Genomic DNA, 27,039 nt, shown 5'->3' on the forward strand with positions numbered 1-27,039 from the left:
GTCTGGCGGGGGCTGGAGAGAGCAGTACCCCATGGGGTCAGGAGCTGGAGTGGTGAAAGTGCCTTGGGAACGCTTCCTAAAAATAGCTGGCTGCCTAAAATCACCGGCTCCCCTGCTGCAGCCCACAGCGACAGAGGGCACTGGGCACTGCAACACCACTGGATGCATCCTGCAGGCTCTGACAGTCCCTGGGCATCCTGGGCAATGCTGGTGGCCCGGCTGTCCCCATGGCGAAAATTGGGCGATGCCATCATTGGCACATCCACGCCAGCCTGGTGCCCCGTCTATCCTCTCTGCACCCCAGCTGCCCAGCACCCCGGCACGGCGCACTTGCTTGCAGGGTTTTATTTGGAACAGCGTGGTGACATGCAGGGGCTTCACTGTCCCAGGGCCGGCTCCTCCCGGCCCGGCACTGGGCGTCTTTGGTCTACGGCAGCTGAGTCTTGTGCATTCCCAACAGTTTGTGCCAGGGCTTGCGGCTGCTCACCCTCAGTGCCTGTGCCAGCCTGCGGCTCCTCCAGCCCGGCACGGGGCCAGTCCTGCAGCGTGGCACCTACAGAGGTCACAGGTGCTGGTGTAAGCATGGGGGGACCCTTGGTACCCCAACACCCGCTTTAGCAGGGAGGGGAACAATCTCACCTTCAGCATCCGAGGTTGGTCCAGGCTCACCCTCCATCTCTGAGAGGGATTCGTGCTTGGTCCTGTGCCTGAGCACAGGCGAACGCCGCAGGCGCAGGGGAACGGTGCCCACTGGGGGAAACACAACCCATCCCCATGTTAGGGGTGGGGCACAGTGGCCTGGCTCCTGCTGGAACTGGGCCCAGTGCTGAATTGCCCTCGGGAACTTCCCAGTGTGGCAGTGCCATTGTCTATCACCCACCAGCTGGGAGAGGCAGCACCAGCACACATGTGGAACACCACCACCTCTGTTGGCGGTAGGTGCAAGGAGGGCTTGGGGTCCCACTTCACACCCAACTTACTTCCCAGCTCCGCCGGGCACTCGGGCTCCCTGAGCTGCTCCTCGTGGACGGACAGTGCTCGGCGGCTGGTCCCCCGTGGCGCTGCCAGCCGTGCCATCAGCCGGTTGTCTGTGTAAGCAATGGGGAGGTGTCACTGGAACAGAGCCCACAGCGCCTCACTTGGCAGGCCCCATCAGCACCCAGCACCCACCGTGTGCTTGGCTCCCTGCTGCCCTCCATCCCAAGGGCTCCAAGAACAGGCCAGCAGTGGAATGAGGCAACCATGGGCACCTCATGCATCCCTACCTTCAGTATTGGGTGGTGTGGGCAGGGTGGGCAGGGTGCCAGCACCCACCTCCCCACCATGGCTGACCCTCCGTGGCAGTGCCACTGGCACATTCCGGCCCAGCCGTGGTAGGCTGCTGCTCCAGCCCTCCCGGTCCCCGGGCTCCAGCAGCCCGCTGGGCTCTGCTAGGGTGAAGGAGCGCCGGGGCTGGTCAGAGCTGGTGGCTGGTGGCTCAGTGGGCAGCTGCCTTCCCAGGGCTTTCCAGGCTGGCCTGGGCTCGGCGCTGGGCTCCGTCCTGGCGGCTGGGCTGCGGAAGGGTGCGTCTGCGGGGCAGGCAGGATGGAGCTGTGGGCCTTCAGAAGTGACAGCCCCAGGGATGGTTCTTGGTGCTGGGAACCAGCCTGCAATCAGCCCAGGGACTGGGCAATGGGCTGGTGTCCATCTGCCAGCACCAGGGATGGGCACCCATGGGAGTAGGGCACCCTCCCGAGGGTGAAATTCTGCCCACGTGCCTGTGCCCACCGGTCCCCGTTGGCTCCAGTCCCCATGCTTGGTGCTAGGAGAGGGGATAAAGCCCTCTGCCCCAGGGCCTGGTGTGACCCCCCAGCAAGCACTGCTGACCCACCTGTGGACACAGAGTGTGTGCGGGCCTTCAGGGATGGGGGTGAGTCTGCAGAGCTGTCTACGATGTCCCCTGCAAGAACAAGCCACCGGCCAGCATCACTGAGCTGGGGTCTGCCCAGTGCCACCAAGGGAAAGATGTAGGACCCACAGCTGGGAGTCCAAGGGGGCCTGCCCATGGCCACCCATGGGTGCCCAGCTGGGTGGGGAGGGAGCAGCCCCTCACCATCTGAGCCGGCTTTCTTGATCTCGTTGTCTTTGCTCTGCAAGGGGGAAAAAACTGGTAAGGGGAGGTATCAGGGAGGCAGTGCCCACAGAGACAATGGGTGCAGAGGGCAGAGTGCTGCTGCCAGGCTCTGATGTGGCTGCAGGGGATGGGTGCATGCCAGGAAAGGAGGGACAGACTGACAGACACCATGCAGTGTATAGGAATTCACCCCTTGCAGAGAGTTAGGTGACAGGGCAGAGGCTATGGGCAGTGGCAGCACAGAGCTGGGTGCTGCCATTCCCAGTGGGGAGATGTCCCCACTCTAAGGACCACCATCTCCTAACACCCTAATGGGTCAGGGTTCATCCCAAAAATGGAACCAGTCCCCACCTGCTGCTTCTTGCTCTCAGCAGCTGGGCCTTTGGTGACGCCAATGCGATGGAGCATGACCTGCACGCGCTGCTCGAAAGAACTGGACAACTCCCCCTCGCTCTTCTCCAGCTGCCTCTTCTGCAGGAGAGACACAACTCTGCCAGGAACATGGACCCACCACAGCACCTATGGCACCCACACTGCTGCCTGCAGGGCACCCACATTCCCAACCCCAGGCATGCTGCCAGGAGATGGTGACATGGACACGACCCAGTGGGGATATCCCCAGCCATCACTCCAGTGTCCTCGCATTCCCTGGTAATCCCACTGGCATCCGTGGATGGGAGCAGCACCCACCAGGTGAGCTGAACAGTGGCGGTGGCTTGGTGATTGTGACAGTGCTTACCTTGTCATGCCTGACCCCCAGTGCATCCTCGTCCTCCCCGGACAGCAAGATGAGTGACTGGGATTTGCCCTCCCGAGAGTACTTGGGCCGGATCCTCCGGGCAGAGTCAGGGGTCTGGCAGTGCTCAGGCTCTGCGTGCGGCTCGGCAGAGAGACCCCCCTCCTCCGATTTACTCAGGGGCTTCCCTGACTCGCCTGCCTTGCTGGGGGCTCGTAAAATGTCACTGAGCATCGAGCGCCTACTCCTAGGAGCAGTGGGACCACCCTCGGGCTCCTTCTCACACCTCGAGCCCCGGCTGGATTTGGGTTTCTTGAAGGCAAAAAAATTCCCAATTTTCTTCTTGAGGGTGCGGGAACCAGAGGGAGCCAGAGGGGCTGAACCTGGGCAGGTCTCCGGAGTCGTGGGGCTGGGGAGAGATGAAGCATTGAAAAAGGTGAGCTCCAGGCTGCCAAGAGGTAAGGGATCAGTTTTTTCACCCTGCCCACCCTAAAGGGATGGATCCAGACCCCGGACACTCCACCTGAGATGGCAATGTCTATTCCCAGCATAGTTCCCATGGTTGCTGCCTCATTGCCTCCCCACTGTGGAACAGACTCTATGGCCACATCTGGCACACCATTGCTGCCATCCCATTCCTCTTCCCCCAGCCTTGCCCTTGGCAATATCCCTGGGTGTGCTGCTTTCCCCAGCATCCCTTTTGCACTGGGGCCAGCAGCATTTGCAGGGAGGCTGCTGAAACCTGGGGATAGCTGTGTGCTGGGCAGGTGAGGGGCCCTGAGCAGCCCCCGGGCTTACGGCAGTGTTTCTGTGATGAGCCTCTTGGCAAAGAAGTCCTCCAGCCCCTCGTCCACACGGGTAATGCTCCTGTCCTCGCTGTTCTCACAGGCCACAGGCTGCACCTGTGAGGGACAGCTGCTGTCAGCCCAACACAGGAAAAAGGTGCCCCCAGGCATAAAGGTGTGTCACCCACCCCTGGGCATGAACAAGTGGGTGCCCCTGCAGGATGGGTGCTGGCACGTTCCATCTCATACCCAGCATTAAAGCCAAACCATGATGTTATCAGCTGCATCTGAGCTCTAATCCTGCTCCCTCCCTTGAGGACTGGGAGCTCCAGGCAGCCCCAGGCTCCTTGCATCCCCTTGCCCAGCACAGTGGCTGAGGTATGGCACTCATACTGTGGGAGAAGCCTTTGGCAAGGATGCTCCCTCCATCTGAGCTCCAAGAAAGGGACCTCTCTGCTGCTGGCGGGTAATGGAGCAGGTGACCTGCAAGGACCCACATCTGCATCCTTCAGATGTTGTAAGTCCAACCTTGGACTGCCACCACAGTCTGCATGAGAGCCACCTGCTCCATCCCCATAACAAAGTGGTCCACGCCGTGGCCAAGCCTTCCACCATGGCACCTTCCTCTCCCTGGCATGTGCCACTGCATCAGTGGCATCCTATCGATGAGAAGGAGGCACTTCCCCATCGGTGGCATTTCAATCCATAATGACTTTTCATTACGGCTGGATTGATGCCGCTCAGGAGCCGTTCCAGCCATCTGAGATCTGCTCTCCCTGTCATATCACATCCATCAAAGCCTGTACTTGCTCAAGCCTTGGCCCACCCTGGCTGCCAGGCAAGCCTGTCCCACTGCAGGGTGATGGCCCCCTGGCCCCGCCAACCTCCAGAACCCACCCTGCCCATGGGACACAGCTCCTGCCTCCCCTCCGGCCCCCTGCCAGCCCTGATCCCAACCGTGATCCAAGGGCAAGCATCACCACAGCCGTGCAAGCCAGGGCTTTCCAGCAAGTGAAATGATCCAGCTGCATCACGGTGGCATGGGGATGAGGTGATGCCAGCAGGATCCAGCCCCAGGGACAGTGGCAGAGCTGGACTCGCCACTGACTGCACCCAAAAGTTACTTTTCCTTTGGGAAGGGGGGTGCAAAGGCAGAATCCCCATCTAGTTGCCTGTTGGATGGGGGGAGCACAACCCACCTCATCACGGCTGGCAGAGCCCCACCAGCATCACCGGGAGCTGTGGTGGCCACCAGTGCTTCAGGGATGATGGATTTTGGATAAGGGGGAGCAAATGGAGCTCAGGAGGGAGGCAGCTGGAGCCATTGCTGAACATATCGCTGGCCCTCTGCACCCAAACTCTGCAGGGTTTTTCATTCCTCTCCTGGCTCCCACAGCTCAGCATCTCCCAGTGGGGAGCACGAAAGAGGATGGATGATTCCCCTTGCTCCCCCCCAGCCCCCTTGCCCATCCTTTCAGGCTGCCCCCCGAGGAGGAGGAGGCTCCGGCAGCAGCTGAAATGCAGAATAATAAACCCACCGCGTCTTTGCGCATCTTATTTTCCTGCCTTGCAACAAATACTGACCGCAATAATTCACCCAAGCAGAAAAAAAAATGGGAAAAACACACCGATTACACCCCCCCTCCCTTGCCAGCCGTGCCCCCACTCTTACATTCGGCTTGCTGGGCGGCTGCTTGTGCCGGCGGTTGGGCCGGGGCCTGGCTTTGGTGCAATGCTCCAGCTTCTCGCCGGCGGTCGGCAGGTCCATAAGGAATCCGGTGGCGGTGGCAGGCTGCGTGGCGGGGAGCGAGCCGCTCGCAGGCTCAGCATCCTTTGTGGAGGCAGGGCGTGCCGGCGGCGCGGCGGGGCTGAGTGACGGCGGCGCCCGGTGAGCTCGGAGCCCGCTGGCGTCTCGACCCGCTGCCGGCTCCAGCTCCGAGACACCTACGAGAGGCGAGAGGGTCCCTGTTGACACCCGCCCTCGCCAGGCCTCCCCATCATCATCATGATCACCGACGCCGTCACCTTCGCCCACGCGTGGAGGGTCAGCGAGCGGGGCACTGGCTCCGCCGCGGGGAGGGAGCGCGGCCGTGCCCGCCCGGAGCGTGCGTGGCGGCTTTGCGGCGCAGCCTGGGATGGATCCTGCCACCGCCGCTGGAGGTTTGCGTGCAGGGGATGATGCTGTGGGGGGATTGTGGGGGGATGCTCAGGCAGGGGCCGAGCCGAGCCCCGCAGCCAGCCCTGAGACCTGCAGCGGGCAGCAGTGGAACGGCACGAACTCTGCCAGCGCTGTCCCAGCGAGCAGCACTCACAAACGCCCGCTTTGCTCTGCAGGCAGCCTCTTACCCCCCCACGTACCCTCTGGGTGGGCAGCAGGGTGCTGTGGGGCCCAGGGATCCCCTGGGGACACAGGGGTGCTGAGTGCTGGAGTCTGCATGGGCTCTGCTTCAGCCAAAGCAGAGTGGCCCATCAGCTGCTCCTTGTCTGTGCCCCCCCTGAGATTCACTCCCCTCCCAGGCAGGTGGGAACAACACCAGCAGCAAGGGAAACTCATGGGCAATGTCTTCTCCCCAAGTGAGTTGGGTGAGTGGGTGATGTCTATGGCCAGGGTGGCCGTGGGAGATACCATGGCACCCACAATCACAGACAAACCGCTTATCCCTAGCTGGCTCTGTGGGGAGGGAGTTCAGGGCATTTACTCCACTGCCCAAGGGCACTGAACTAGCTGAGGCCCAGAACCAGCACAAGACCAAGGTCAAGGTGAGCTTCCCCCACAGACCCCCACCACGGCACTGGGAGAGGCTCTCTGAAGGGTCCAGACCTTGCTGCCCTCAGCCCATGACCGTGGGGGGCTCGGACCATGAGGCTCCCTGGCTCCCCCCGCCCCTGCCATGCCCTGTGGAGGCAGTGTGGCACTGAGCCACAGCAGAGGGACAGCTCTGCGGTGACCTTACTTCTCACAGTTGGTGTGGGCCGAATGCTCCTGAAGTGCTTGTTTCTCCTCCGCAGGGCCATCTTGTACTGCAGGGAGAGAGGGATGGTGGCAGCTCCCGCATGCACAGGCTGGCTGTGCCAAGACATCCCGTGGCAGCCAGAGCTAGCCAGGCTTCACCCAGTGATGGGATCAATCCCTCCATCACCCCTAGGCTCCCAGGGCTGCACCCCTTCACCTTGTCCCGGCTCCAGAACGACCCATGGTGCTGGATTGGATACTTCCCCATCCAGAACCATGCACTACACTGGATCCCAGGTCCCAAAGCAGCAACAGCAGGACAAGGTACAAGCAGCCAGGCCGCCACAAGGACACCTTCCGGTGCCAGCAGCATGGCCTGGCAGGCTGATGGTCCCATTTCCCAGCACTAATTGCCTTAGCACTATCCTGGGGGGTGCCGGGGGCTGCGTGCTCCTGGAGAGGCTGTGGTGTTAAGCCCGGCATCATCCGGTAAGGCGGATAAAGGGCGGTTATACCGCGGGCATCACGCGGCGGCGGCGGGTCCGGACCCTACCTCCTCTGCGGCGAGGTCCGGAGGATTCCTGCCCCTCGCCAGCGCGGTGGCATCGTCCTCAGCCGACTCCGGCGGCAGCACCAGGAGGTCGAGCCCCTGCTTGGAGAGGCTCTCTGCCTAAAACCATTAGGAAGTGCTTAAATTATCCCAGGGGCTGAAGCGTGCTCGGCTGCCCTGTGTGCTCTGCGCTGCTCTGCTCCCTACCCACGGCTGGGATTTGTGAGCGGATTTAGGCCTGATTAGCCGGTGTCCAGCCCAGCGCAGCTGCCCTGCTGCAGGAGTGGCTGGTGCCTGGCGTCACCCCAGCACCCCCCACCACACGGCAGCAGCGCCGGGACTTTGCTCAGGGTTTTAATTATTGCTGTGACCACACTGGGAGAGGATTACCTGGGAGGAAAACCAGCCTGGGTGGGAATTGTCCTGGTTCCCAGACTGAAAATCCATGGTCACAGCATTGGTGTCCAGGTACCTGGACAATGCTGGGGTATCCAGACCCCCATCCTGCATCCCAGCCCCACATCCACATCCCACAGGTGCTGGCAGCTCCCAGCACTCACCAGTTTGCACTGGGCGATGGTCAGGTCTCCCAGCACGGCATCCACGATGCAGTCAGCTACAGCAGCTGTGACGGACAGCTTGATTTCACTGGGAGCAGAAAGAGGGCTCTCAGGGCCAGCACCCACCAACCCTGCATGCCATGGGGCCATCTCCCCAGGGAGGGCTTTGCTGAGGAGATGGATGCTTGGCTGTGGCACACAGGGGCTCCCAGGACATGCCCATGTGCTGTGCCTTGCTGGGTCTGTGCTGCCAGAGGAGGAATGGGAATAGGCACTGGCTGGGATGGACAATGCCAAATGCATCCCATTGTTGATGGTCACGGCCAGCCGAGGGGATGTGCCTGCAGCAACATCACCACCCCACGGGTTTCCCCAGCACCCTAGCGACTCATCCAAAGTGCATCCAAGCAGGAAGCAAAGCTACAGCTGGAAAACACAGCAGCAGGACCCAACACACCTCTACCACAATGTGGGGAGAGGAGAAGTTGCTAGAGAGCCCCCAGAATGCTCCTCTGGCCCCATGGGTCAGTGCCAGTGACTGAGCGAGAAGGAAGAACAGCACATCACCCACTTCAGCTTGCTGAAGACGTCGGTGACCATCTGGTCCAGGACAGTGCTGAGGCTGAGGTGGTCCTGGAGGCAGATCTGCTCCGACATGGCATTCACCAGCTGATCCCTGACCCCGCTCTTCTGCACCACAGCTGGGCACAGGCCGTGCGCCGTGTCCAGCACCGCCTGCATGATTGCCTGAAGTTTGGGGAGGAAAGGAAGGTTTCCGTTTCTTTTCTGTCAGGATCCACATGGCTTTCAGTTGACACCAACCCCCTTATCCTTGGGCCAAGGCTGATGAACACCCCGTGCTGCCCATGGGTGCTCACCTGGATTTCCCGGCTGCAGGTCTGTGATGCTTCCTCTGTGAGACACTCCAGCTTGTGCTGCAGCTTGCCATTCTGGTAGGGGGTGTTTCCCGCCTCATACAAGAGAGGCAGGATCTGACATGGGAAGAGAGATGGTGTGGATCATCCCATGTCACCTCATCTTCTCTTCCCATATTTCCATGTACAGCCTGCACCCATGGCTCTCCCATGGAAGAGCATCACCTGCATCAGCTGGGGAGACCCAGGGATCTTTTGGCTTTGCTGGGCCAGGTTTGGGCATCCTCGTCCCTCACAGTCCCTGCATCCCCTCAATTTCTCCCCACCACCCACTGACTCTCCTTCCAATCTTGCACCCGCTACCTGCATCAGGGAGACCCTTAACCAACCCTTTCACCACCTCTCCAATGTCAGTACTGTCTTCTTAAATCTCTGCCAGATTAAGTAACCAGGGGGATACCAGAGAGGTGGGGAAAAGGGGAAAGGAGGTGGTTTGAAGAGAAGCAGAAGAGGAGGAGGAAAAAGTGCAATGGAGAGAGAGAAGCAAGACCAGGAGGATCAAACCAGGAGCTGCCAAACCAACATGATGAATTTTGTCATGGGCTGATGGAGCATTCTCACTGCTGGGGTGGGATGAAGGTGCCCCAGGGAGGGATCCCTCATGGATTCAGGGAGGTTTCTCACCAGTGTGGGCATCTGTGGGTTGCAGGGTGTTCTTAAAGCTGGAGCACCCATCTCTCCCAAGGAGGGACGTGTGAGCATGGGATGCCAGAGGAAGAGGGGTTGTAACCCTGTGGGGTGTGTGCACACAGCTGTGTGTCTCTGGGGCAAGGGGACTAAGAATATTTTGATCTTTGTTCTAGAAGGGAATTCAGAAATTCTCAGCTGTTCTTTAATGTTTGTAAGTGCTCGGTGGTGTGCGAATGTTGCATCGACATTCTGGAATTCCCTGACTGCTGGTTAATGATGTCATTAACTAATCAATGCCCCGCTTCGATCCCGAATGAGCTGCAGGGGTTTCCCACACTGTGGACTCACACTGACAGACAGGTTGGCATTCCTGATGGCCTCCTCGGCGCAGAGGATGTCCATCTCCACCTCCCTGCCCATGCAGGTGCTCAGGATGTCGACGTGCTTCTGCACACTCAGGCAGATCTCATTCACCATCTGGAGCACAGAGAGGCTGTGTCATGTGCCAGTGCTGGAGCAGCACTGCCAGTTCCCCTCCTTGCTGTGACTTTCCCAGAGAAGAGTGTGCTTGGAGGGGGCACAGGCAGGTTACAGCCTCCAAGAGCTTCCCTGCCTAATATCCAGGGATGCCACACGGCAGGGATTTGCAAGAGTACACAGGGGGCAGGAACACACTGTATAGGTTAGCGTAGCAGCAAGTTATCTCAGCAGTGCATATGCATGAAATGCATGGATGCAACCAGCAGGATTCCAGGAGATTTGCTTTCCATCTGCCCCCACCCTCACCATGGAACCATGAAATGGTTTGGGTTGGAAGGGATCTTAAAGGTCCTCCTATTCCAACCCCCCTGCCATAGTCAGGGACACCTTCCACTAGACCGGGTTGCTCTAAACCCAACCTGGGCTTGAACAGTTGCAGAGATCCAGCATCCACAATTACTCTGAGCAACCTGTTCCATCTCTCCAATCTGCTCTGCCTTCCACTCAGGAAAGGTTAAAAGCGTGTTTTGCTGCTTGCAAGAGCTCACATGAGCAAGCCGGGGTCGTTTGGGGCAGGGGAGGAGCAGCCCCATGCAGTAATTTGTCCATCAGACCTGTTCAGAAGAGGTGGTGAGGATGCCCTGCTGCAGCCGGAAGGTCTGTGCCGGCAGCGTTTGCCGCAGCTGGTTTCTCGTCAGGCAGGACTGGAGCTGCAAAGGCAAGAGGCCATGAGCAGTGATGGTGGCACCTGGCCCTGTGTTCCACAGCCCACATGCCCCACCTTGTGCACGGCCTCCTCCGTCCTCTCGGGGTTGCTGCGGTAGGCCTGCGCCACGTCGCTCATCGGCAGCGGCATCGACTTGAGCGTGTAATTCCTGTGAGGCAGAGCGGGGTGGGCAGGTGCTGCTGCACCCAGGGCTCATCCCCCCTCCTCACGTCCCCATAGACACGACAGGCTCAAAGCCCACCCAACAGCAGCCTGGATGTTGCCCTGAGGTCCAGCCCTGGAGACAGGGATGACCGAACTCTTGTCCTCATCAGACCCTGATGGGGTGGCAGTGACCACCTGCCCAGGCTCTCCATGCACCCCTCTTTCTTCAGATTTCTGGAGATCTGCACAGCCAAACACCAGACAGGGTGGTGGGTGTACTCAGCAGGTGAACAAACTCTACCCATCTGTCATGGGCAGGGAGGAGAGGAGCACCACATCACCACCAGCAGCAGATCGCCCTGTGCTCACTGGGGGCTCCCTGGGTGACATGAGGCTGTGCTGGTTGGGATGCAGAGCCCAGGGGAGTCCCTGAGGCTGGTAGTGGGGGTGTCATCACCAAATGGGTGTCAGGTTGCTTTTCTGTCTGCAAGGCCAGAGCTGTGGACCAACTCCCTTGGGATATGTATGAAACTGTGTGATGGCCAGGGGAAAAAAGGCCCTGGGGACAGTGACATGCTGGTGACAGAGGTTCTTTTGCATGGCAGTTACAAGCCAGGAGGACCAAGAGGCTCCTTCCTTACCTCTCCAAAGCTTGAGCCACCTCTAGGAGCCCATGGGCAGTTGTGTTGTTCCTGTCCCAAACCACAGTCCTGCAAAAAGAAGGACCTGGGTGAGCCCTGCCCACACCCACACCGCCCTGAGGTGGGTGCTAGCAAGAGTCAGCCCAAATCTGACCCCAGGCATCAGAGAGCCTAAAAGCGGGATTAAAAATGACAATTTTCAGTATGCAAAACCTAAACTTGGACTTTGCAAGGAGCTATAAATTAGGTGGGTGCCTGGAGGGAGTGAAGGGCTGGGAAGACACATTCAGGCACCATCTTGTGGGCAGGGACAGATGTGTCCCAGTGGAACAGCTCTGGCTGAACACCATTCCATGTCCTCTGCAGACACTCCTGCTTTGGCTTTGTGTACACAATGTGGTCAAAAATGGTGTTTTAGGAACTGATGGCAGAGCATGAGGTGAGGGCAGTGACCCCAAAGGTCTGTCTGCAGCATGCTGGGCTGTGCAGGAGCCTGGAAAAGAGGTGGCAAGCACCAGGGCAGGGATGGAGCTGCTCTCTTGTCCTTCACATGTCCCCTGCCAGCACTGCCAGATGACTGCCATGGGTGCAAAATGCAGTCATAGCATCCGACCTTGTACCATGAGTGGTCCAGGATCGCATCCATGGCCACCAGGAGCTGTGACAAGCCTCCTCTGATGGCATCAACATCACAACCATCACATCAGGGCCACCCAGCACAGGGTCACCCACAGGGTGTTATAGAGCTGCTGCTACCTGAGCTTGGTGTTGATCTGCAGGGCCTTGGCGAGCATCTTGGCCCCTGTGTCCCCCATGGCGTTGCCACTGATGTCCAGGGACACGAGGCTGGTGTTACTGCCCAGGGCACTCAGCAGGACGTTGGTTCCCAGTTTGAGGCGCGATTCAGCCACAGACAGTGACTGGAGAGGCTGGAAAAGGGACAAGGAGGGGGACAGGTGGCCAGGACATGTCAAGGTGCATGTCACCCTCCAGACACAGCCTCCACCCCTGTCCAGCAGCCTCAGGGCTGGTGCTGGTTTTGGAGAGAACAAGTGATACTGAACCCTGAGAAACAGAAGGGCAATGACTGCTTAGACAGGCTGGATTTAGCTCAGATGCCTGGCAGGCAGTGAGGAGAAAAGAGAGGTTCTTTGGGAAAGCTGTGCTGAATGCAGGTTACAACAAATGTCTCCTCCATGACTTTAGCCAGGTACGGGCTTCGATTTTCCCAGATTTCCCACTTCTCTGTCTGAGCTTCTGCTTCAGACTGAGGAATAATAAAAGCAGAAGGACTTGAATGGCAATGGGAGAAAGGGAGGATTGCTCCCAGCCTGTGCAGGAGGGATCTGGATGGCACCTTGCATGGAGACTGCACAGTGGTGGCTGAGGGCGACCAGGAGCATGGATGGGATGGTTCTGGTGGCTGAGGGCAAGCTGGACTTACACAATCCTCCTCCTGGGTGAGCTGGACAATGCGGTGCAGGACATCCAACAGACCTTCCCTGCAGGAGAGGTGGTGCGTGTGAGGGGGTTACTTGTGCATGCCCTGGGCCCACAGAGGCAGCTGGCAGAGCTCTGTCTTCCCTCCCACTCTTGCCTGGGCTATGACCCATCTCTGACACTGCGCCAGGTGCTGGCAATGGTGACCCTCCTTGGGTGGGCAGGCAGTTCCTACCAGCCCATGGGATTTTGAGGGGGAGAAAGAGTCAATGAGGGTGCACCATTCCAGGGTGGCTCCAAGCCTGGGTGCTGCTGCTTTGCACTCACTTGGACTTGATGTTGAAGTTTTTCCCCAGGGAGACGTGTCTAATGGATTTGCTTCTGCCAATGGAGAGCACCAGTGTCACCATGTCGGGGTCAAAGCCTGCAGGAGATGGAGACACCCACCAAGATGCTCCAACAAATCCATGGAGGTGGCACCAAGGCGGTCCCTCACAGGAGACCTGCAGAGCCACCAAGCTGCCACAGTGGGATGCTGGAGATGGCCAGGGAGGTTTCTGGGCATCTTATTCCCTTCCTGGCTTCCCCGAGGAGCCTGAAAACCTGTGCAGAGCTGGGGTCCCTGGGAAATGACCTCTGGGAAGGAGCAGCCACTGTGGGCACTCTTGATATTGGGGTGCCAAGGCTGTGCTGAGCCACGGGGGCACTGAGGGAGCTGGAGATGGCACTTGCTTTCTCTGCCATCCCTCAGGCACCCACCCACCACCCTGGACAGCATAGGGGAGTTCAGGCAGCTGCCTGCAGTCCCATCCTCCTGGCTGCACCATCCCCAGGGAAATTCAGCAGAGAGATGGGCAGGGATCTGCTCACTCAGCAGCTCAACTAGCCAAGGGCACAAGACACCAACACCCACTTATGGACTGTCCCTCCTGCACAGAGATGCTCTACTGGGAAAGCCAAAAATAGAAGCATATTTTGGCAAAGGTTGACCGAAGACTTTCGGTGAGAGCATGAGCTTCTGGAGCATTGGTGACTCTAAACCACATCAGCTTTCCCAGAGCCATTTGGCTACTGCGGAGTTGCATGGTCTGCTGTGAGATCTTAGCAAGGCTGTTTGAAAGTTTAGGGTCTGCTAGGTGAAATTAACAACTGGCAGAGGTGATGTTTGTGATGATTAGGATCACTTGCCCATGGCTTTGGAGGCCACAGCAGGACAAGGCTGGCAGCAGGGGCTACAAACACCTGCAGAGAGGTGGGAAGAGTTTCTGCCCAGGGAAACCCTTTCAGTGCTTCAAACCCTGAACCAGCGACATGAGACCACCTCAGATTCAGTGAACTGAAGAGGACTGTATCAAGAAAGACGCAAAATGAGAAATTTTGGCTAGTCTTGAGATAGGAGGGCATAAAGAAATCACCTCACTCCCTGTGCTGGGTGACTGGACATGAAAGTCCAGGAGATATCAGAGATCTTTTCCCAGGCTGGGAAAAAGCAACCTACCATTGTCAGACAAGTCCAGGTGACTGATGGAGCTGGCATCAGGGATGAGATCCTGGATGACTTGGGCCCCCACTGATCTCAGCTTGGAAGAAACAGCAAGACATCAGTAAAGGGGAGGCAGCGAGCCCTGCAAACGAGATCCTCCTGTCGGGGAGCTCAGACAGGGCATGGACCTTCCCACACTGCCACAGTGGGACCCCCTGGCCAGAGGGATGGTGCCCATGAGAGCTGGGCCCTCACCTCACAGCTGCTAAGATCCAGGTGCAGGTCACTGATGTGACTGTTGTCTGCCAGCCCTTGCAGCAATACCCTGGAAAAGTCACCAAAGCCCCCATCAGTGCAAGAAATGGGGGCACCAGCACCTGCCATGGGGCACCCCCAACGGTCCTGGGAGTGGGGTGCTGGAGAAGGCATTCTTCCCAGAGCTCTGCCTCTCACAGCCCCTTCCCTCCATCCTCCCCACCAGCCCTGACCAAGGTCTCCCAGGCTATGCTCACCCCAAATCCATTCCCGCAGCCCAATCGCACCTTACGACATCGGCTGGCAGCTTGGTACCTGCCAGGGAGACATGTCTGAGGGAGCAGGCCTGGCTGAAAAACTCCTTGATGTCAGGGGAGATGGTTTTCACCCTCCTGAAAAGGATGGGCACAACATGGCAACAACTGCAGCCCAGCACCAGCCACCCCCCTGGGTACCCCACCCCTGGGTACCCCACCCCTGGGTACCCCACCCCCCTGGGTACCCCACCCCCCTCATGCCATCCCCAGGCTTACTTGTGGGAGTACACGTTTTTGGAGAGATCCAGGTGGATGAGGCTGGTGTGGGATCCGTGGACCAGGGCTCCAAAGAGCTGCCAGGGTGGGGATGTGAGCCATGTGGAGGAGGAACTGGGGCACTGCAGCCCCTCACACAGCCCAGGGATGGAGGGGGACTGAGGGCAGGGCTCACTGCCAGGATCCCCACATGGTACTCACAGCATCCAAAGGACAGTCTGTGCCAGCCAGGCTAAGGTGGGAGAGCGAGTGGCAATGCTGGAGGAGGCTCTGCAGATTCTGTGAGCAGAGTGGGCTCAGCAGCTTTGCCCCTGAGTCCCACCCCTCACCCAGCACCCTATAGCCCTGGAATCCCAGTTCCAGCCTGACTCCTCCCTGCTGCTGAGCACTAGGGGTGAATCCTGCACACAGGAACCCACTCTCTTATGGGATACATCCCTGCTCCAGATGGCATCTGCCACACTCCCACAAGGAGATGCAGGGGGGTGTCCCCAGCTGCTCCCAGGCAGGCACGGGGTGTTGCAGCCATGACCTCCCCATCCCTGGGGTGCTGCAGGGCAGGGCACAGACCAGAGGAGACCAAAGCCATCCAAACCACACTGGGGACAGAGTCTGAGTGATGACACCCCACCCCATCACAGCATGCATACTCACACTGATGTCATCCCCAGCCAGGGTGCCAGGGTTTCCAGAGAGGTCCAGGTGCCGGAGGGAGAATCCAATGGCTTTGTTATCTGTGAGGGCCTTGCATAACGTGCTCATCCCTGCTCGGAGAGAGCGAGAGAGAGGCATGGCTATAGGCTCCCTGCACTGGGGAGAGCCATGGAGCAGAGCAGGGGAGCTTCCCTCCAGCTGGAGCAGCAGACATTGCATCCATGAAAGTGCCCTTTCCAGGGTGTCCCTGCAGCCTCTCCATCACTTCTTTTGTGGCATGGGGCAAGGGCATCTGGGCTCTACCTTTGGCTGTGAGCATTGTCCTGGCCAAGCTGAGGCTCTGCAGACCCTTGGAACTCTTCTCCATGTGCCGGCTGAAGGCAGTGACCCCTGATGAGAGTAGAGAGCTCTGAATGGCTGTGCCAGCACAGCTGGGTGTCCATCCCACCCTGAGCTGCAGCCTCCAGGACAGGAGGCAGCTGCTGGTGGGATCTGGAGTTGAACATCAGTTTTTGTGGGTGTAAACTCATCCCAGCCCAGAGTTTGAGTACCTCTATCTTCCAGCTGGTTGCCAGAGAGGTTGATGGTGTGCAGGACGGAGTTGGGATGGCTGCTGAGTGCCTGGGCCATCCTCTGCACAAAGTCACTGTGGGGAGAAGGGTCATTCATCTGAGCAATGCTTGGACACCTCCAGGAAAGACAGCCACCAGCCCTGTAGTCTTACAGGGACATGCCACCAGCTCCTGCCTGTGTGGCAGACCTGGCTCATCTGAGCAGCCAGAAGGAAGCAGAGCATCTCCAGGGGTGAGTGGTATTCACTTCCAGGCTATGGGCGTCTCTGCTCCCAGTGAGCTTCCCAGTGTGGAGGGGATGGAGCCACCAACCCCTGGCACAGGGGTCCATGCATGGACCTCCCTGCTCCATGTACTGAGGGAAGAACCACCAGGCTGCCAAGATCCTGCTCATCATTGCCTTGCAACACCTTCACTTACGCTTTCAACCCACAGTTCTCCAGCACCAGCTCCTCCAATGTCACTGATTTGCTGAGCATGTAGAGCAGCTGCTCTGAAATCTCCTGATTCTGGCAGGGAAGAAGAAAGCCTTTCTGGGAACCTGGCCACCTCCGGTGCACCCAGAGCCACAGCACCGGCACTCACCAGCCTGAAATCCTTGCAGGAGAGCTTGGTGAACCACAGGTTGAAGGACAAGGCAGCAACACTCAGCGCCACATCCCTGCAGGGTGACAGGGATGAGGGAGTCAAGGGTCAGGATGAGCCAAGGCTAATCCCAAATGGGTGACCCAAAACACCCAACTGGGGTGTGTCCCAAGACATCCAGCCCCATGGTGCCCCAAGATAGCTGGAGTGCCCCAAGACACCCAGGATGCCAGAACACACCTATCCCAGGGTGCCCCAACACATCCAAACCCGAGGTGCTCCAACTGACCCAACCCTGGGTTGCTCCAAGACACCCAACCTCAATGTGCTCCAACACAACGTTCAACAGAACAGGACTGGGGATTGTGGGTTTAAAGCAACCCACAGGTACAGATCATCTTCCCCAGATTATTCCACTGGGGAAAATAAAATTAATCAAAATATTTGCATGTTTCTATCTAAACCTTGGGGTTCTAAATTCTTTTTAACTCTGAGCTCTCATGTGAGCAACACCACAGGTTTTGGTTGAGTGGAAAAAAGTTTCTTTTTTACTTCCTCATCCAAAGAAATCTCTAAAACTGTCTCCTTTTTCACCAGCTAAATACAGATCCTCTGTTCCCCAAAACACTCAACCCAGAACTTTGACTTGCTGCGTCCCAGCCTCGCAGCTCCCTCCCTTAAGAGCTGAGCCCTTGTTCTGTCTTTCTTGGGATGGAGACATGGCTGAGCCCCACAGGGAGAACTCCAGGCACAGCTGGAGCTCACAGCCCCACTATGAGGTTATAATCAGGTGATAACAAGGTTATAACAGATGTCTGGTGGGGGGGGGCTGGTAGGGAGCAGTGCAAGTTTCAGGGTGGCAAGCTGCACCAGCTGCTTTGCATAGGGAAACACCTGACAGCCACGAGCTGCAAGGAGCAACCGTGACATTGGGTTTTCAGCCCTAAAAACAGCTCCCAGGCTGATCTAAGAGTTAAAAATGAACAGAGAGGCTGCCTGGACTCTCAGCTGCTGCCCCATGGGATGGGGCTCAGAGTGTTTGGTGAGGGGGAGTGTCAGGCTGCAGATGTGGCATCCCTGGAGCGTGTAACCTATAAAAGCTTCTAACATGGGCAGAAGAGCATGCTGGGTCCCCCAACAAGGACAGGGAGAATGAGGATGAGTGCTGGGACACTGCAGGCAGCATGGCTGGGGGACTCACCGGCTCTCCAGGTGGCTGAAGTCCAGCAGATTGAATTCCCGGCAGTCCTGGCTGTGGTAAATGTTGTCCACGTCCTTCCCAGAAGGATGGACACATGGATCAGGCTCAGCACTGGGTCCTGGGGAGGGCTCAGGTCCCTGGTGCTACTGGAGGGAGCTGAGCCCTTGGGGAGCCTATTCTGGGGAGTCCCTTGCCTAACCCCAAAGCCTAAAACCTTCCCTAATGCTCTGGCTGGCAGGGGATGTGTCCCAGCTTGGTGGGACAGATTGGTGAGTCTTGGACAACTTCTACAGGGAATGGTCAGAAGGCAGCACACCCCAGGCTGGTGGGAGTGAGGGTGGGGGGAGAGGTGAGTTGGGATCAGTGTCCAGAGGAAGGGGGGACAGTGAGTCCTGCTGTGGCTGGGTCCCAGGAGGATTCTCCTCTCCTTTGACACCCAGCAATGTCCCAGATTTCTAGGGCCTCCCCTTAGGTCACAGTCTGGGAAACAGCCTGGTCCAAGGCACGCCGCTCCCACCTGCATTTTGATTCCAGCCCACCAAGGAGCAGGGGCACTCAAGCCAGGCAAAGCTGCAGCTCCCAAATCTGGGCTGTCCCAGCCCCAGCAGCTCCATGAGGCTGACAGGCATCCTGTCAGCAAGTGACACACTGCCACCGCTGCATCCATGGGATGGACCAGCTTACCCACTGGATCTCCTCGCGGAAGGCAAAGCCGTTGTAATCACACAGAGCAGCGTAGGTCTCCGAAAACCCCCCTGCAAAGAGAAGGCAGTTTTGGGGGCAGACCTTCCCAAAGGAACATGGAGGAGAACTTTGGGGAGAGTGGAAAACAGGAGAGGGATGACAGGGGCTCAGAAATGATGCTGAGGGCTCCCCCTTCCCTCTCCAAAAGGGGAGCAAGATATACTGTCAGCCCCCAAGTGGGGGCTGTGGCTTGCTTTGCTTGCTCCATGTGGATACCAGGCAAGGCACATTGCTGTGGGGATAATGAAGGGATCCTACTCCAGACCAGGCTACAGGCAAAACTCCTGGCTCTGCAGTGGTGCCATATGAGGTGGGTAGAAGCATGCATAGCTACAGGTCCTTGCAGGTAGATTCTGAGCAATATTTCCCGCTCTCCTGCTGCTTCTTCCTGGGGAGCTACATCCCCTCAAACCTGCTCCTGCCCCATGGGATGGGGTGGGCTGGTGGACACCAGACCCCAGTAGCAGGGCTCCATCTGACCAAAGCCATCACAGGTGCCCTGCCAGCAGAGGTGAGGGCTGTCAGCAGAGCTGCTTTTGATGGATACAGGGCTGGAATGGTTCTCAGAGTGCTCCAACCCTCCTGGTCCTGCCTGAGGGAGGTTATGGCAGGACTTACCACAAGGCCCAGGGTTGCTCTGCAGCATTTCCTCCAGTGAGTTTGTGATCTGCTGGATCCTCTCATACAGGCTGGGGGGGGAGTTCTTGAGCAGTGTCCTGGGAAGGGAGCAGAGGGGTGTGTCAGGGTGGGCCAGGGGAAGAGCATCTCCCCCACTCTATGCTTAGCTGCAACCCTTAGGGGTTGTAGGGTGGCTAGAAATATTCAGTCAGGGAACAGGGTCTCGCCTTCATCCATGTGTTTTTCTCCTGCTAAAAGCATGTTGTAGACCCATCCTATATTTGGGATTTTCTAGCTGCAGGTGTTCCGGTTCATGGCAGGTGGGTTGAAACTAGATGATCTTTAAGATTCCTTCCAACCCAAACCATTACAGGATTCTACAATCTGGGGCTTTTCTGGGCAAAGGGGTTGCTCTGGTTCCTACACAACCACTCCTCAGGAGCAGAAGACCCTTACCCAAGGGATGAGTCTGGAAAGACCTTCTTAAGTGACATGGTGACATGGATAACAACTTGCTCCAGATCATCCAAGGACATGAACCGGAAGGCGTAAGACGCTGCCTCTGTTTCTATGACAACCTGCAGGGTCCAAAGGACAAGAGATTCCTGAGTGAGCTGGCAGCACACAGCGTCCCCAAGCCCCCAGACACAACGGTGACAGCCATCAGCTCCTCACTGCCAACCCAGCCATAAGCACAGAGAATGCTGTGAGCACCAGGAATTTAGGATAAAATGCATTAGTGTGCCAGAATAAGGCATAAACCTCCTGAAAATTCAGCTTTAGCTGATGCAGAGGCAGCCTGATGCAGTGAGGTGAGAACAGCCTTGTCTCTGCCTGCAGCAGCCGCAGCTGGAGCATGGAGGTTTCCTCCCTGAATTTATTTAATTGAGGTTTAGGGCTTTTTTAGGGCTTATGGTTCCTACCAGAAAAAAAAAAAAAAATCCCATGGCAACATGCTCCCTGATTTAATTACACGCTGATTGAGGCGTGGGAGCAGGATGACAATTATCTGCTGGCATCATGCGAGGACAGCGCTTCCGCCAGTGCCTGGGGTTGTGGAGGCAGGAGGGCGTGGGACCGCCTGCCCTTTAACAATCCCTGGGCTTTCCATGTCCCAGTCAGATGTCTCGCCCCCCTCCACCCTGAGGTATCAACCCCCTGCACCCCTTTGTCTATGCCCAGCTCCTTCAGTTCTCTCCTGGAGCTCAGCCATGCAGCCTGCTGAGCAGCAGAAACCCCGTTGTGGAGGCTGAGGCCATGGTTGCTGATGATGCTTTACCAAGAAAAAGCCAGACAGGATGTTAGAAAGGACCAGACAGGAGGCTAACCACGACCACAGCCCTATTTTGGCCAATACATCCAAGCCTTGATATCCAATTCCTCTCTTCCATGGTTTCCACTGCCACATCTGCCCTATGTGCCCGCCCCTCTCTAAGAGGATTAACGGGGTTTAAAACACCCTCCTGCTAATTTTGTCTTCACCTTGGTAAGCCTGCAGCCGTTTGTCACCTTGTCCCTGCTGAGCAGGAGGTGCCATGGCCAGGCGCTGTCCGTGGATGCCAGAGGGGAAGAAGTGCAGGCACCCACCCAGCACCCCTGGGTGCCTCCCTGCACCTCCAGCTCCAGGGCAATTCCCTGATAAGATCAGCACTGGTGACCCTCAATGTACAGTGGGGGACCAGGACACCCCCAGATCCTGTGGTGGGCTCTGGACCAGAGTTTGCAATGGGGGAGTGGGCAGAAAGAGGGGTAATGCCCAGGTTGGGTTTGTCCCAGTTTGTTCCACTCACCACACTGGGCTCTTGGACTGTCATCTCCCTCACCTCCAGGAAGCTGAAGCTGCTGAGAACCTGTAGGTGAGAGAAGCAGGATCAACCCCAGTGCTGATGGAGAAAGGAAACCCAAGGGTTCCCCCCCCAGCTCCCCCACTTTCCCATGCCTCAATTAGTGCTTGGCCTTGGCCCCACCCTTCACCAGCCCCCAAACAAGCCCCCCTCCCCTTCCCCCCATCTCTCTCCTCATCCTGCTCTTGAGGGCTCCCCAGACCCAGTCCCAGGTGACTCATGGGTCACTCCCTCCAGTGCCCCAAGCCCCCTCAGGAACCCCAGGGCTGTTCCAGCGGCCCCACACTTACCCTCACTGGCAGCATCACAGGCAGCACGTAGGCTCTCCAGGGCGTCAGGACCTAGGCAAGGTGTGACATGGGACCATGGTGACACGGGAGCCACCCCTGTCCCTCACTGCAACCAGAAACACCTTCCTGGGGAAACCAGGAAACAGGAACCAGGCCAGACTCTGCACATACCAAGATAAAGTCGTCATACTTGGATTTCACCTGCAGCTGGATGCTCAGCACCAGGAGCACCTTCTTTGTCCCCAGGAAGGCGGTGATGCCCTCTGAAAAGACCAATGTCCACATGAAATTAGGTGGCTGAAGTCACCTTGGTCCTCTTCCATGTGCCCTGTTGCTCTTGATACTGTCCCCATCTGAATCATCTCCTCTCCCTCCACACCTGACAGTCAGACCCTGGTTGCTCTCAGACAAACCTCACACTTCACCACTTGTGGGTCTCCTCTGCTGCTTGGGTGATGCACCCACCTCCCCATCTTCTGCTGCAGCCTCAACCAAGCAGAGGGCTTTGCTGGTTCACACTGCCTGTGCTGCCTCACCCACTGGGAGCTGGCACTGAGTGATAAGAGGGTCCTAGTTTCTCTTCCTTCCTTTCCAAATTTACCACCAGGGAGCAGCTGGTCACCCAAGTCCTTCCTCTCCACAGAGAAGCCAGGGTGGTCACATGTGCCAGCCACCCCAAGGTCACAGACTGGTCACTCCCATTGTCACTGGGCCAGTGTGAGCACTGCTCCTGCCCTGAGCACCACCTCTGTGCCTTCCTGATTCATGCCTCTCGTGGGAGAAACAGGACCAAAACCACGGCTGTCCATCACTGTGCAGAGCAAACCAGGCTTTCACAATGACATCAAGCCCCATGGGTCAGTGGTTTGAGCCACACATCCCCAGGGACCTACCCTGCTAGAGCCAGGACCTGAGGCTGTGGGGACACAGTGACCCAGCTCCTTCCCACCTCACTGCAAGCCTCGATAGGGCTGATGAGGCTGAAGGACCCCAAGACCTCTGTGGCCTTTTGCTTTTTCAATCAGCCAAAGGAAGGCTGTGAGCAGTAGTATTTCACACCCTCCCATGCTGAGCTGCAGGCTGTGCCTTCCTGGGGAGCTTCTGGGGTCCCCCAGCTGGCCAGAGGAGCCCAAGCCCATGGGACTGAGCAGCACCAAGCTGCACCCACAGATCTGGCAGCTTGAGCTGCGCAGAATCCCATCCTTGAGGAGCCACTTTATCTGGGGATGCTCTTGGTCCAGGGTCCATCCTTAGGCAAATGAGTTTTGCAGACAAGAGGAAGCCCCAGACACTGCATGGGCCCCCCTGAACCTCAGCTGTTGCAGCTGAGGGACCCAAAGGTGTCTCTGCCACCCCCAGCGAGGCAAACCGGGGCCAAGCAGGCCCCGTACGGGCGGCTTCCATGTGGCAGCGATGCCCCGACAGCGCGGCGGCGGGCGATGCTTACCTTGCAGCTCGGTGGGGATCCCTCCGGGGGACACGGCCATGGTTGGGACCACGGGGTCACCTGCCCGGGGATGCGGGTGTCACGGCAGCATCCTCGGGCGCCGCGGGAAAGGCACCCTGCCGGGAGGAAGCGCTGAGGTTACCAACCGGCAGCGCCGCCGCCTCGGTGCCTCCTCCCCCTCCCGGTGCCTCTTCCTGCCCCGTCAGGCGAGATTTACCGCCTGAGCAAGAGAAGCGAAATGAAAGCGACGGTGCCCACGGCCCACCGGCCCCGCCGGGAGGAGAGGGCGTCACTACCCAGCACCCTTCTTCTCCCGTGTGGCTTCCCCTGGGTGAGCAGGACACCCCTCCCGGCACGAAGCAGTAGCATCTCCCCGTAGCTCCAGCCTTCCAGGGCTGAGGATCCATGACCTCTCCCTATCTCCTGAGGTGCTTCATGGGGACATATTTCTGCCTGAAGATGACTGGTGTGTGGGGTAAGGGCAAGTTCTACCCTTCCCAGCACTGGGCAGCCAGCCCAGCTCCATCACCTTGCACTGGGAATCTGCAGAGGGAGCTAATGGAGGTGGGTGCTAGTGCCCACTGCAGGCTGCTCTCTGGAGGACGGATGCTGGTGCCCATGGCAGGATACTGAAGAAGGGCTTTTCCAGAACAGAAATGCCCCAGGCCTTCTGTAAAAGTGTCAAAACTGCTGTCCCAAGGCAAGGGCCAGGTGACCTCCTTGGAGCAATGGGACTGAGCACATCAAGCACTCCACTCATCCAGGAAGGTTTTGGACCAGGAAGCGCTCCTGTGTCCCATGACATGCTGCAGAGCTTCCCTGGACTCAGATTTCCCACTGTTGGCTCAACTTGGCCCCATTAGAGTCTCAGGAAAGGTGCTGAGAGACAGGCAGAGCTGCTCTCAGCCACAGCCTGGGTCCCTGTGACCAGTACCCACCAGGATGGATGGTGACAGCTGCCTTCTTCCCCTAAATTGCCCCTTTCTGACAAACTTCCAAGCTCTAGGCTGAAATCTGCCAACCAGGAGCTCACCAAGCCTTCCCACAGGTCGAATGACTTGGGAGAAGGTAGTCCCTGGAAGGGATGGGTGACTTTGCCCTCCTGCCTACAATGCACTCGGGGCTTCTGAAACCACCTTCTGGGTGAGGGTGAAGGCAGGAAGTATCTCCCTGCAGGGATGGCATCTTCCCAGAGCCCAACACAGCACAAGCTCTTTTCAAGGAGGTGACTGGGGACAACATGGCTCAGGGAAAGGACCAACCTCTGCTGAGGCACCTCCTCAAGCCTCCTGAGCTACACCAGTGGATGGATGAGCACCAGGAGGATGAAGGGCACGGGGTGTTTACCACCCAGTGAAGTCAGCAGCCACCAGCAGAAGTCCTGGCTGGATCCACGTTTTTCCCAGGATGAGAGAAGGCCAGGCTATTGGTATCTGAACTTCTCAAAAGGGCACCATCTCCCAGCTTTGTCATGCAAGGATCTCAGGACACAGAGGGAGCAGCTGTCCCCTTTCACACATCAGAATGGCTTCTATGGAAGACTAGAAGCACAGAGGAGTTCCAGGCAAGCTGCATCCAAAGCTCATTCCCCATAAGACTGGTTCCCACATGCTGGAACATTCTGAGCAGCAGTGCAGCAGGACATGTACTCCAGGAGTGGGGCAGATATCCATGTGCACAGGTGTTCCCTGCCTCTGTGCAAGCCCAGGCACATCAGGATGTCCGGAACAACACACCTCCTCTGTGTCCAGCAGAGAAGAGCAGCTGAAGCACCAGGGATGGCAGCCAGGCCAAGCCACTGGCAGAGGCAGCAATGCTGCTTGGATCCATCCCAGCCCTGGCTTTCCACTCAGAGCCCAAGGCCCAGCTTTTCCAGCACTGATAACAGCTCTTGGGTTGAGCAGAATTGTTCTGTCCATATTCAGGGTTTGGATGTGTGTCCCTGGCAGCAGGCTGGGATATTGATCTGCATCTCTCCAGAACAGCTCCTCCGAGGGCAAACCAGAAGCCTGCAAGAGGCACAAGCAGAGATCACTGCCCAAGGCAGGAGCCTCAGCTCAAATCAAATAAAACCCAGTCTGCATAGCAGGACCATTGACTGAGCAAGCACAGAGAAACCAGGTCAACTGAGCAGATCGCAAGGTAACACACCAGGCTGGGGAAAAAAGGAGGACGGCCACAGGGTGACAGCTTCCATCCTCACTAAACCTCTACTGGGGACTGTGAAGAAAGTTTTAGAATCACAATAAAAAGGTCGCTCAGTAATTGCTCCTCAGGTCTGGGTTAAGGGCTAGGGTTACACTTAGGGTTAGGGGTGAGAGCCAAAGAGCCTAGAGCTCCAGGAACACTGGTGCTGGAAAAGGCCAGTTGCTGCCAAGGCGACCATGGCAAGGCCCCAACATTGCTGCTCCTACACCTTTCTGATCTGGACCCCCCCATAGGAACGGGCCCCTCGGCCCCAGCGACAAGCTGCCCTGAGGCTAAAGCATCAGAGCGCTGTCGAGCCTACAGCTCCAGGGACACTGGCACTGCAAGAGGCAATTGCAAGGGCATCACAGCAGGGTGATGGAACTGTGGTGGGTACCTGTCAGAGACTGGATGTTGCACATGTCAAAACCTCTTGGATTGCCAGTGCCTGTGTCTGGTGGGAGGGGCCGGCCAGGCTTGGCTAAAGGTGAGGCCGTGCCCTGCTCCATCCCCAGACCACCCATACCCTGGCTGAGCTGTCAGTCATGGACTCCTGGCATGGTGGTGCTCACCTGGGCCCTGACTGGCCAAGCCACCAGCAGTGCCACCTCAGGGGTGGGCACATGAAGGGCTTAAGGGATGGAGTATGAGGTCAGCACATGGTCAAAGCCCATAAGCCTTCATGGACTGGCATTTCCTCAGATGAACACTAGAGAGGCCACTCAGCACCAACCACACCTGTGGTCTTTGGACAAATACACCTCTCAGGCTTTCTTCCTTTCAGCCTCCCATTAAGCTGTTCACACACAGCCACCTCCCCCAGCTCTTTTGAATTCCAGGAGAGCTGCAGCACCTGGTTTGGTGTCACCCAGCTCTGAGTACTACAGCACGAGCTGCTGCACATGGAACACTCACACAGACCAAGGGGGTCTCTGCTGGAGCATGTGCGGCACCTCCTTGGCCCACCACCTAAAACAAAGCCACGGCACCATCCTTCACACCCCACTTGTCAACAGTGGGTTGAGCCACAGGGTTTAAGATATGAGAGTGTTCCTTCTTACAGATCCCAAGGACACTTTTGGTTTTCCCACTCACCACAAAGCCTCCCTTAGCTTCAGGCTTATGTAAAACGACCTCAGCACTGCCTCAGACTAAAACATCTTTGGCTTCTGAGCACACAAGCTCCTTGCCTAGCCGGGAAAGCACCTGAGGATTTACCCGTTTCTCAGCCAGACCTGACTTCTCACCAAAGCAGCCCTTACACAACCTCTCCCACCTGCTGCAACAAGCCTCCAGCCTGCTCAGGACTCCAAGCTTCCACCTCCAGACAGGCTTTCCTTGGCAAGTCATAGAAGGACCATCTCTCAAGACCAGTCACCAAACACCTAGTGAAAGCCAGAACTAGCAGCTCTTGTGCTTGGTTACAGTCTCCTAAGCAGTGCCATTTACAGTGACTCCTGTACCAGCAGTAGGAGGTTCTATCCTGAACCTGCAGTGACTGCCCACAGCTGGCACCCTACGTTGCTGTCATAGATAACTAAAAAAGCACACCACACCAAGTACCAGTCCCATTTTTCAGAATGAAATGGAAACAATATTCCTGTTAACTAAACCATCAGCTATAACCATTTAAAACCACAGTCAAAACAAACAGAAGTAACAACTACTCCCATGTTACTCCAAGCTCAAGCTGTCAACACCAACATTTGCTTTTTACATCCTCCCTCCCCTACACACAGAGCAGCACACCCTGATTTAAGGTCATGGACAGGTACCTTGCATTTGGCATGGGGCAGAGAGAACACCTGCAGCGAGAAAGGAGCCAGTCCCTGTTGACAGCATCCTTCTGGGAAGAGCAGCTTTTCCATCTGGAGATGGCTGCCAGGTCGCACCGTTGATGTACACAAAGAAAGCAGGCAGTGAGCACACGTG

General features: G+C 57.6%; 1 protein-coding gene across 3 annotated transcripts; it reads right to left on the reverse strand.

Moving 5' to 3' along the window:
* Positions 1 to 2: 2 nt before the first annotated feature.
* On the reverse strand, positions 3 to 21,809 carry CARMIL2 (capping protein regulator and myosin 1 linker 2). Of its 3 annotated transcripts, none has more exons than XM_053987245.1 (39): positions 21,645 to 21,809; positions 21,474 to 21,524; positions 21,130 to 21,189; positions 19,796 to 19,917; positions 19,340 to 19,437; positions 18,662 to 18,732; positions 17,978 to 18,051; positions 16,777 to 16,852; positions 16,612 to 16,700; positions 16,171 to 16,265; positions 15,923 to 16,009; positions 15,620 to 15,729; positions 15,167 to 15,244; positions 14,966 to 15,042; positions 14,720 to 14,824; positions 14,433 to 14,502; positions 14,193 to 14,274; positions 13,022 to 13,118; positions 12,699 to 12,756; positions 12,011 to 12,183; positions 11,255 to 11,323; positions 10,524 to 10,617; positions 10,357 to 10,452; positions 9,611 to 9,739; positions 8,576 to 8,689; positions 8,269 to 8,444; positions 7,698 to 7,785; positions 7,141 to 7,257; positions 6,589 to 6,655; positions 5,307 to 5,578; positions 3,648 to 3,751; positions 2,853 to 3,258; positions 2,465 to 2,584; positions 2,093 to 2,129; positions 1,871 to 1,939; positions 1,266 to 1,568; positions 981 to 1,088; positions 640 to 750; positions 3 to 553 (listed from the first exon to the last, which is right to left on the reverse strand). In XM_053987245.1, the coding sequence occupies exons 1-39, from the start codon at positions 21,756 to 21,758 to the stop codon at positions 378 to 380; spliced, it is 4,443 nt and encodes a 1,480-aa protein (XP_053843220.1). In that variant the 5' UTR covers positions 21,759 to 21,809; the 3' UTR covers positions 3 to 377. The 3 variants fall into 3 exon arrangements, with proteins under 3 accessions (XP_053843220.1, XP_053843219.1, XP_053843221.1); XM_053987244.1 differs by having other exon boundaries at positions 14,690 to 14,824; XM_053987246.1 differs by lacking the exon at positions 1,266 to 1,568 and having other exon boundaries at positions 14,690 to 14,824.
* Between the last annotated feature and the right edge of the window lie 5,230 nt (positions 21,810 to 27,039).

This window comes from Vidua macroura, chromosome 11 (assembly GCF_024509145.1).
Source record: "Vidua macroura isolate BioBank_ID:100142 chromosome 11, ASM2450914v1, whole genome shotgun sequence".
In the NCBI taxonomy this organism is placed as follows: Eukaryota; Metazoa; Chordata; class Aves; order Passeriformes; family Viduidae; genus Vidua; species Vidua macroura.

Bases quoted from the DNA above. Each gene is read 5' to 3' on its own strand.
- CARMIL2 (XM_053987244.1), bottom strand. From the start codon at position 21,758: ATGTGGACATTGGTCTTTTCAGAGGGCATCACCGCCTTCCTGGGGACA. The intron at 8,690-9,610 runs GTGAGTCCACAG...TTCCCATGTCAG, and splicing joins ATGCCAACCTGTCTGTCAGT to ATCCTGCCTCTCTTGTATGA. The intron at 6,656-7,140 runs GTAGGGTCCGGA...CTCTCCCTGCAG, and splicing joins CGGACCTCGCCGCAGAGGAG to TACAAGATGGCCCTGCGGAG.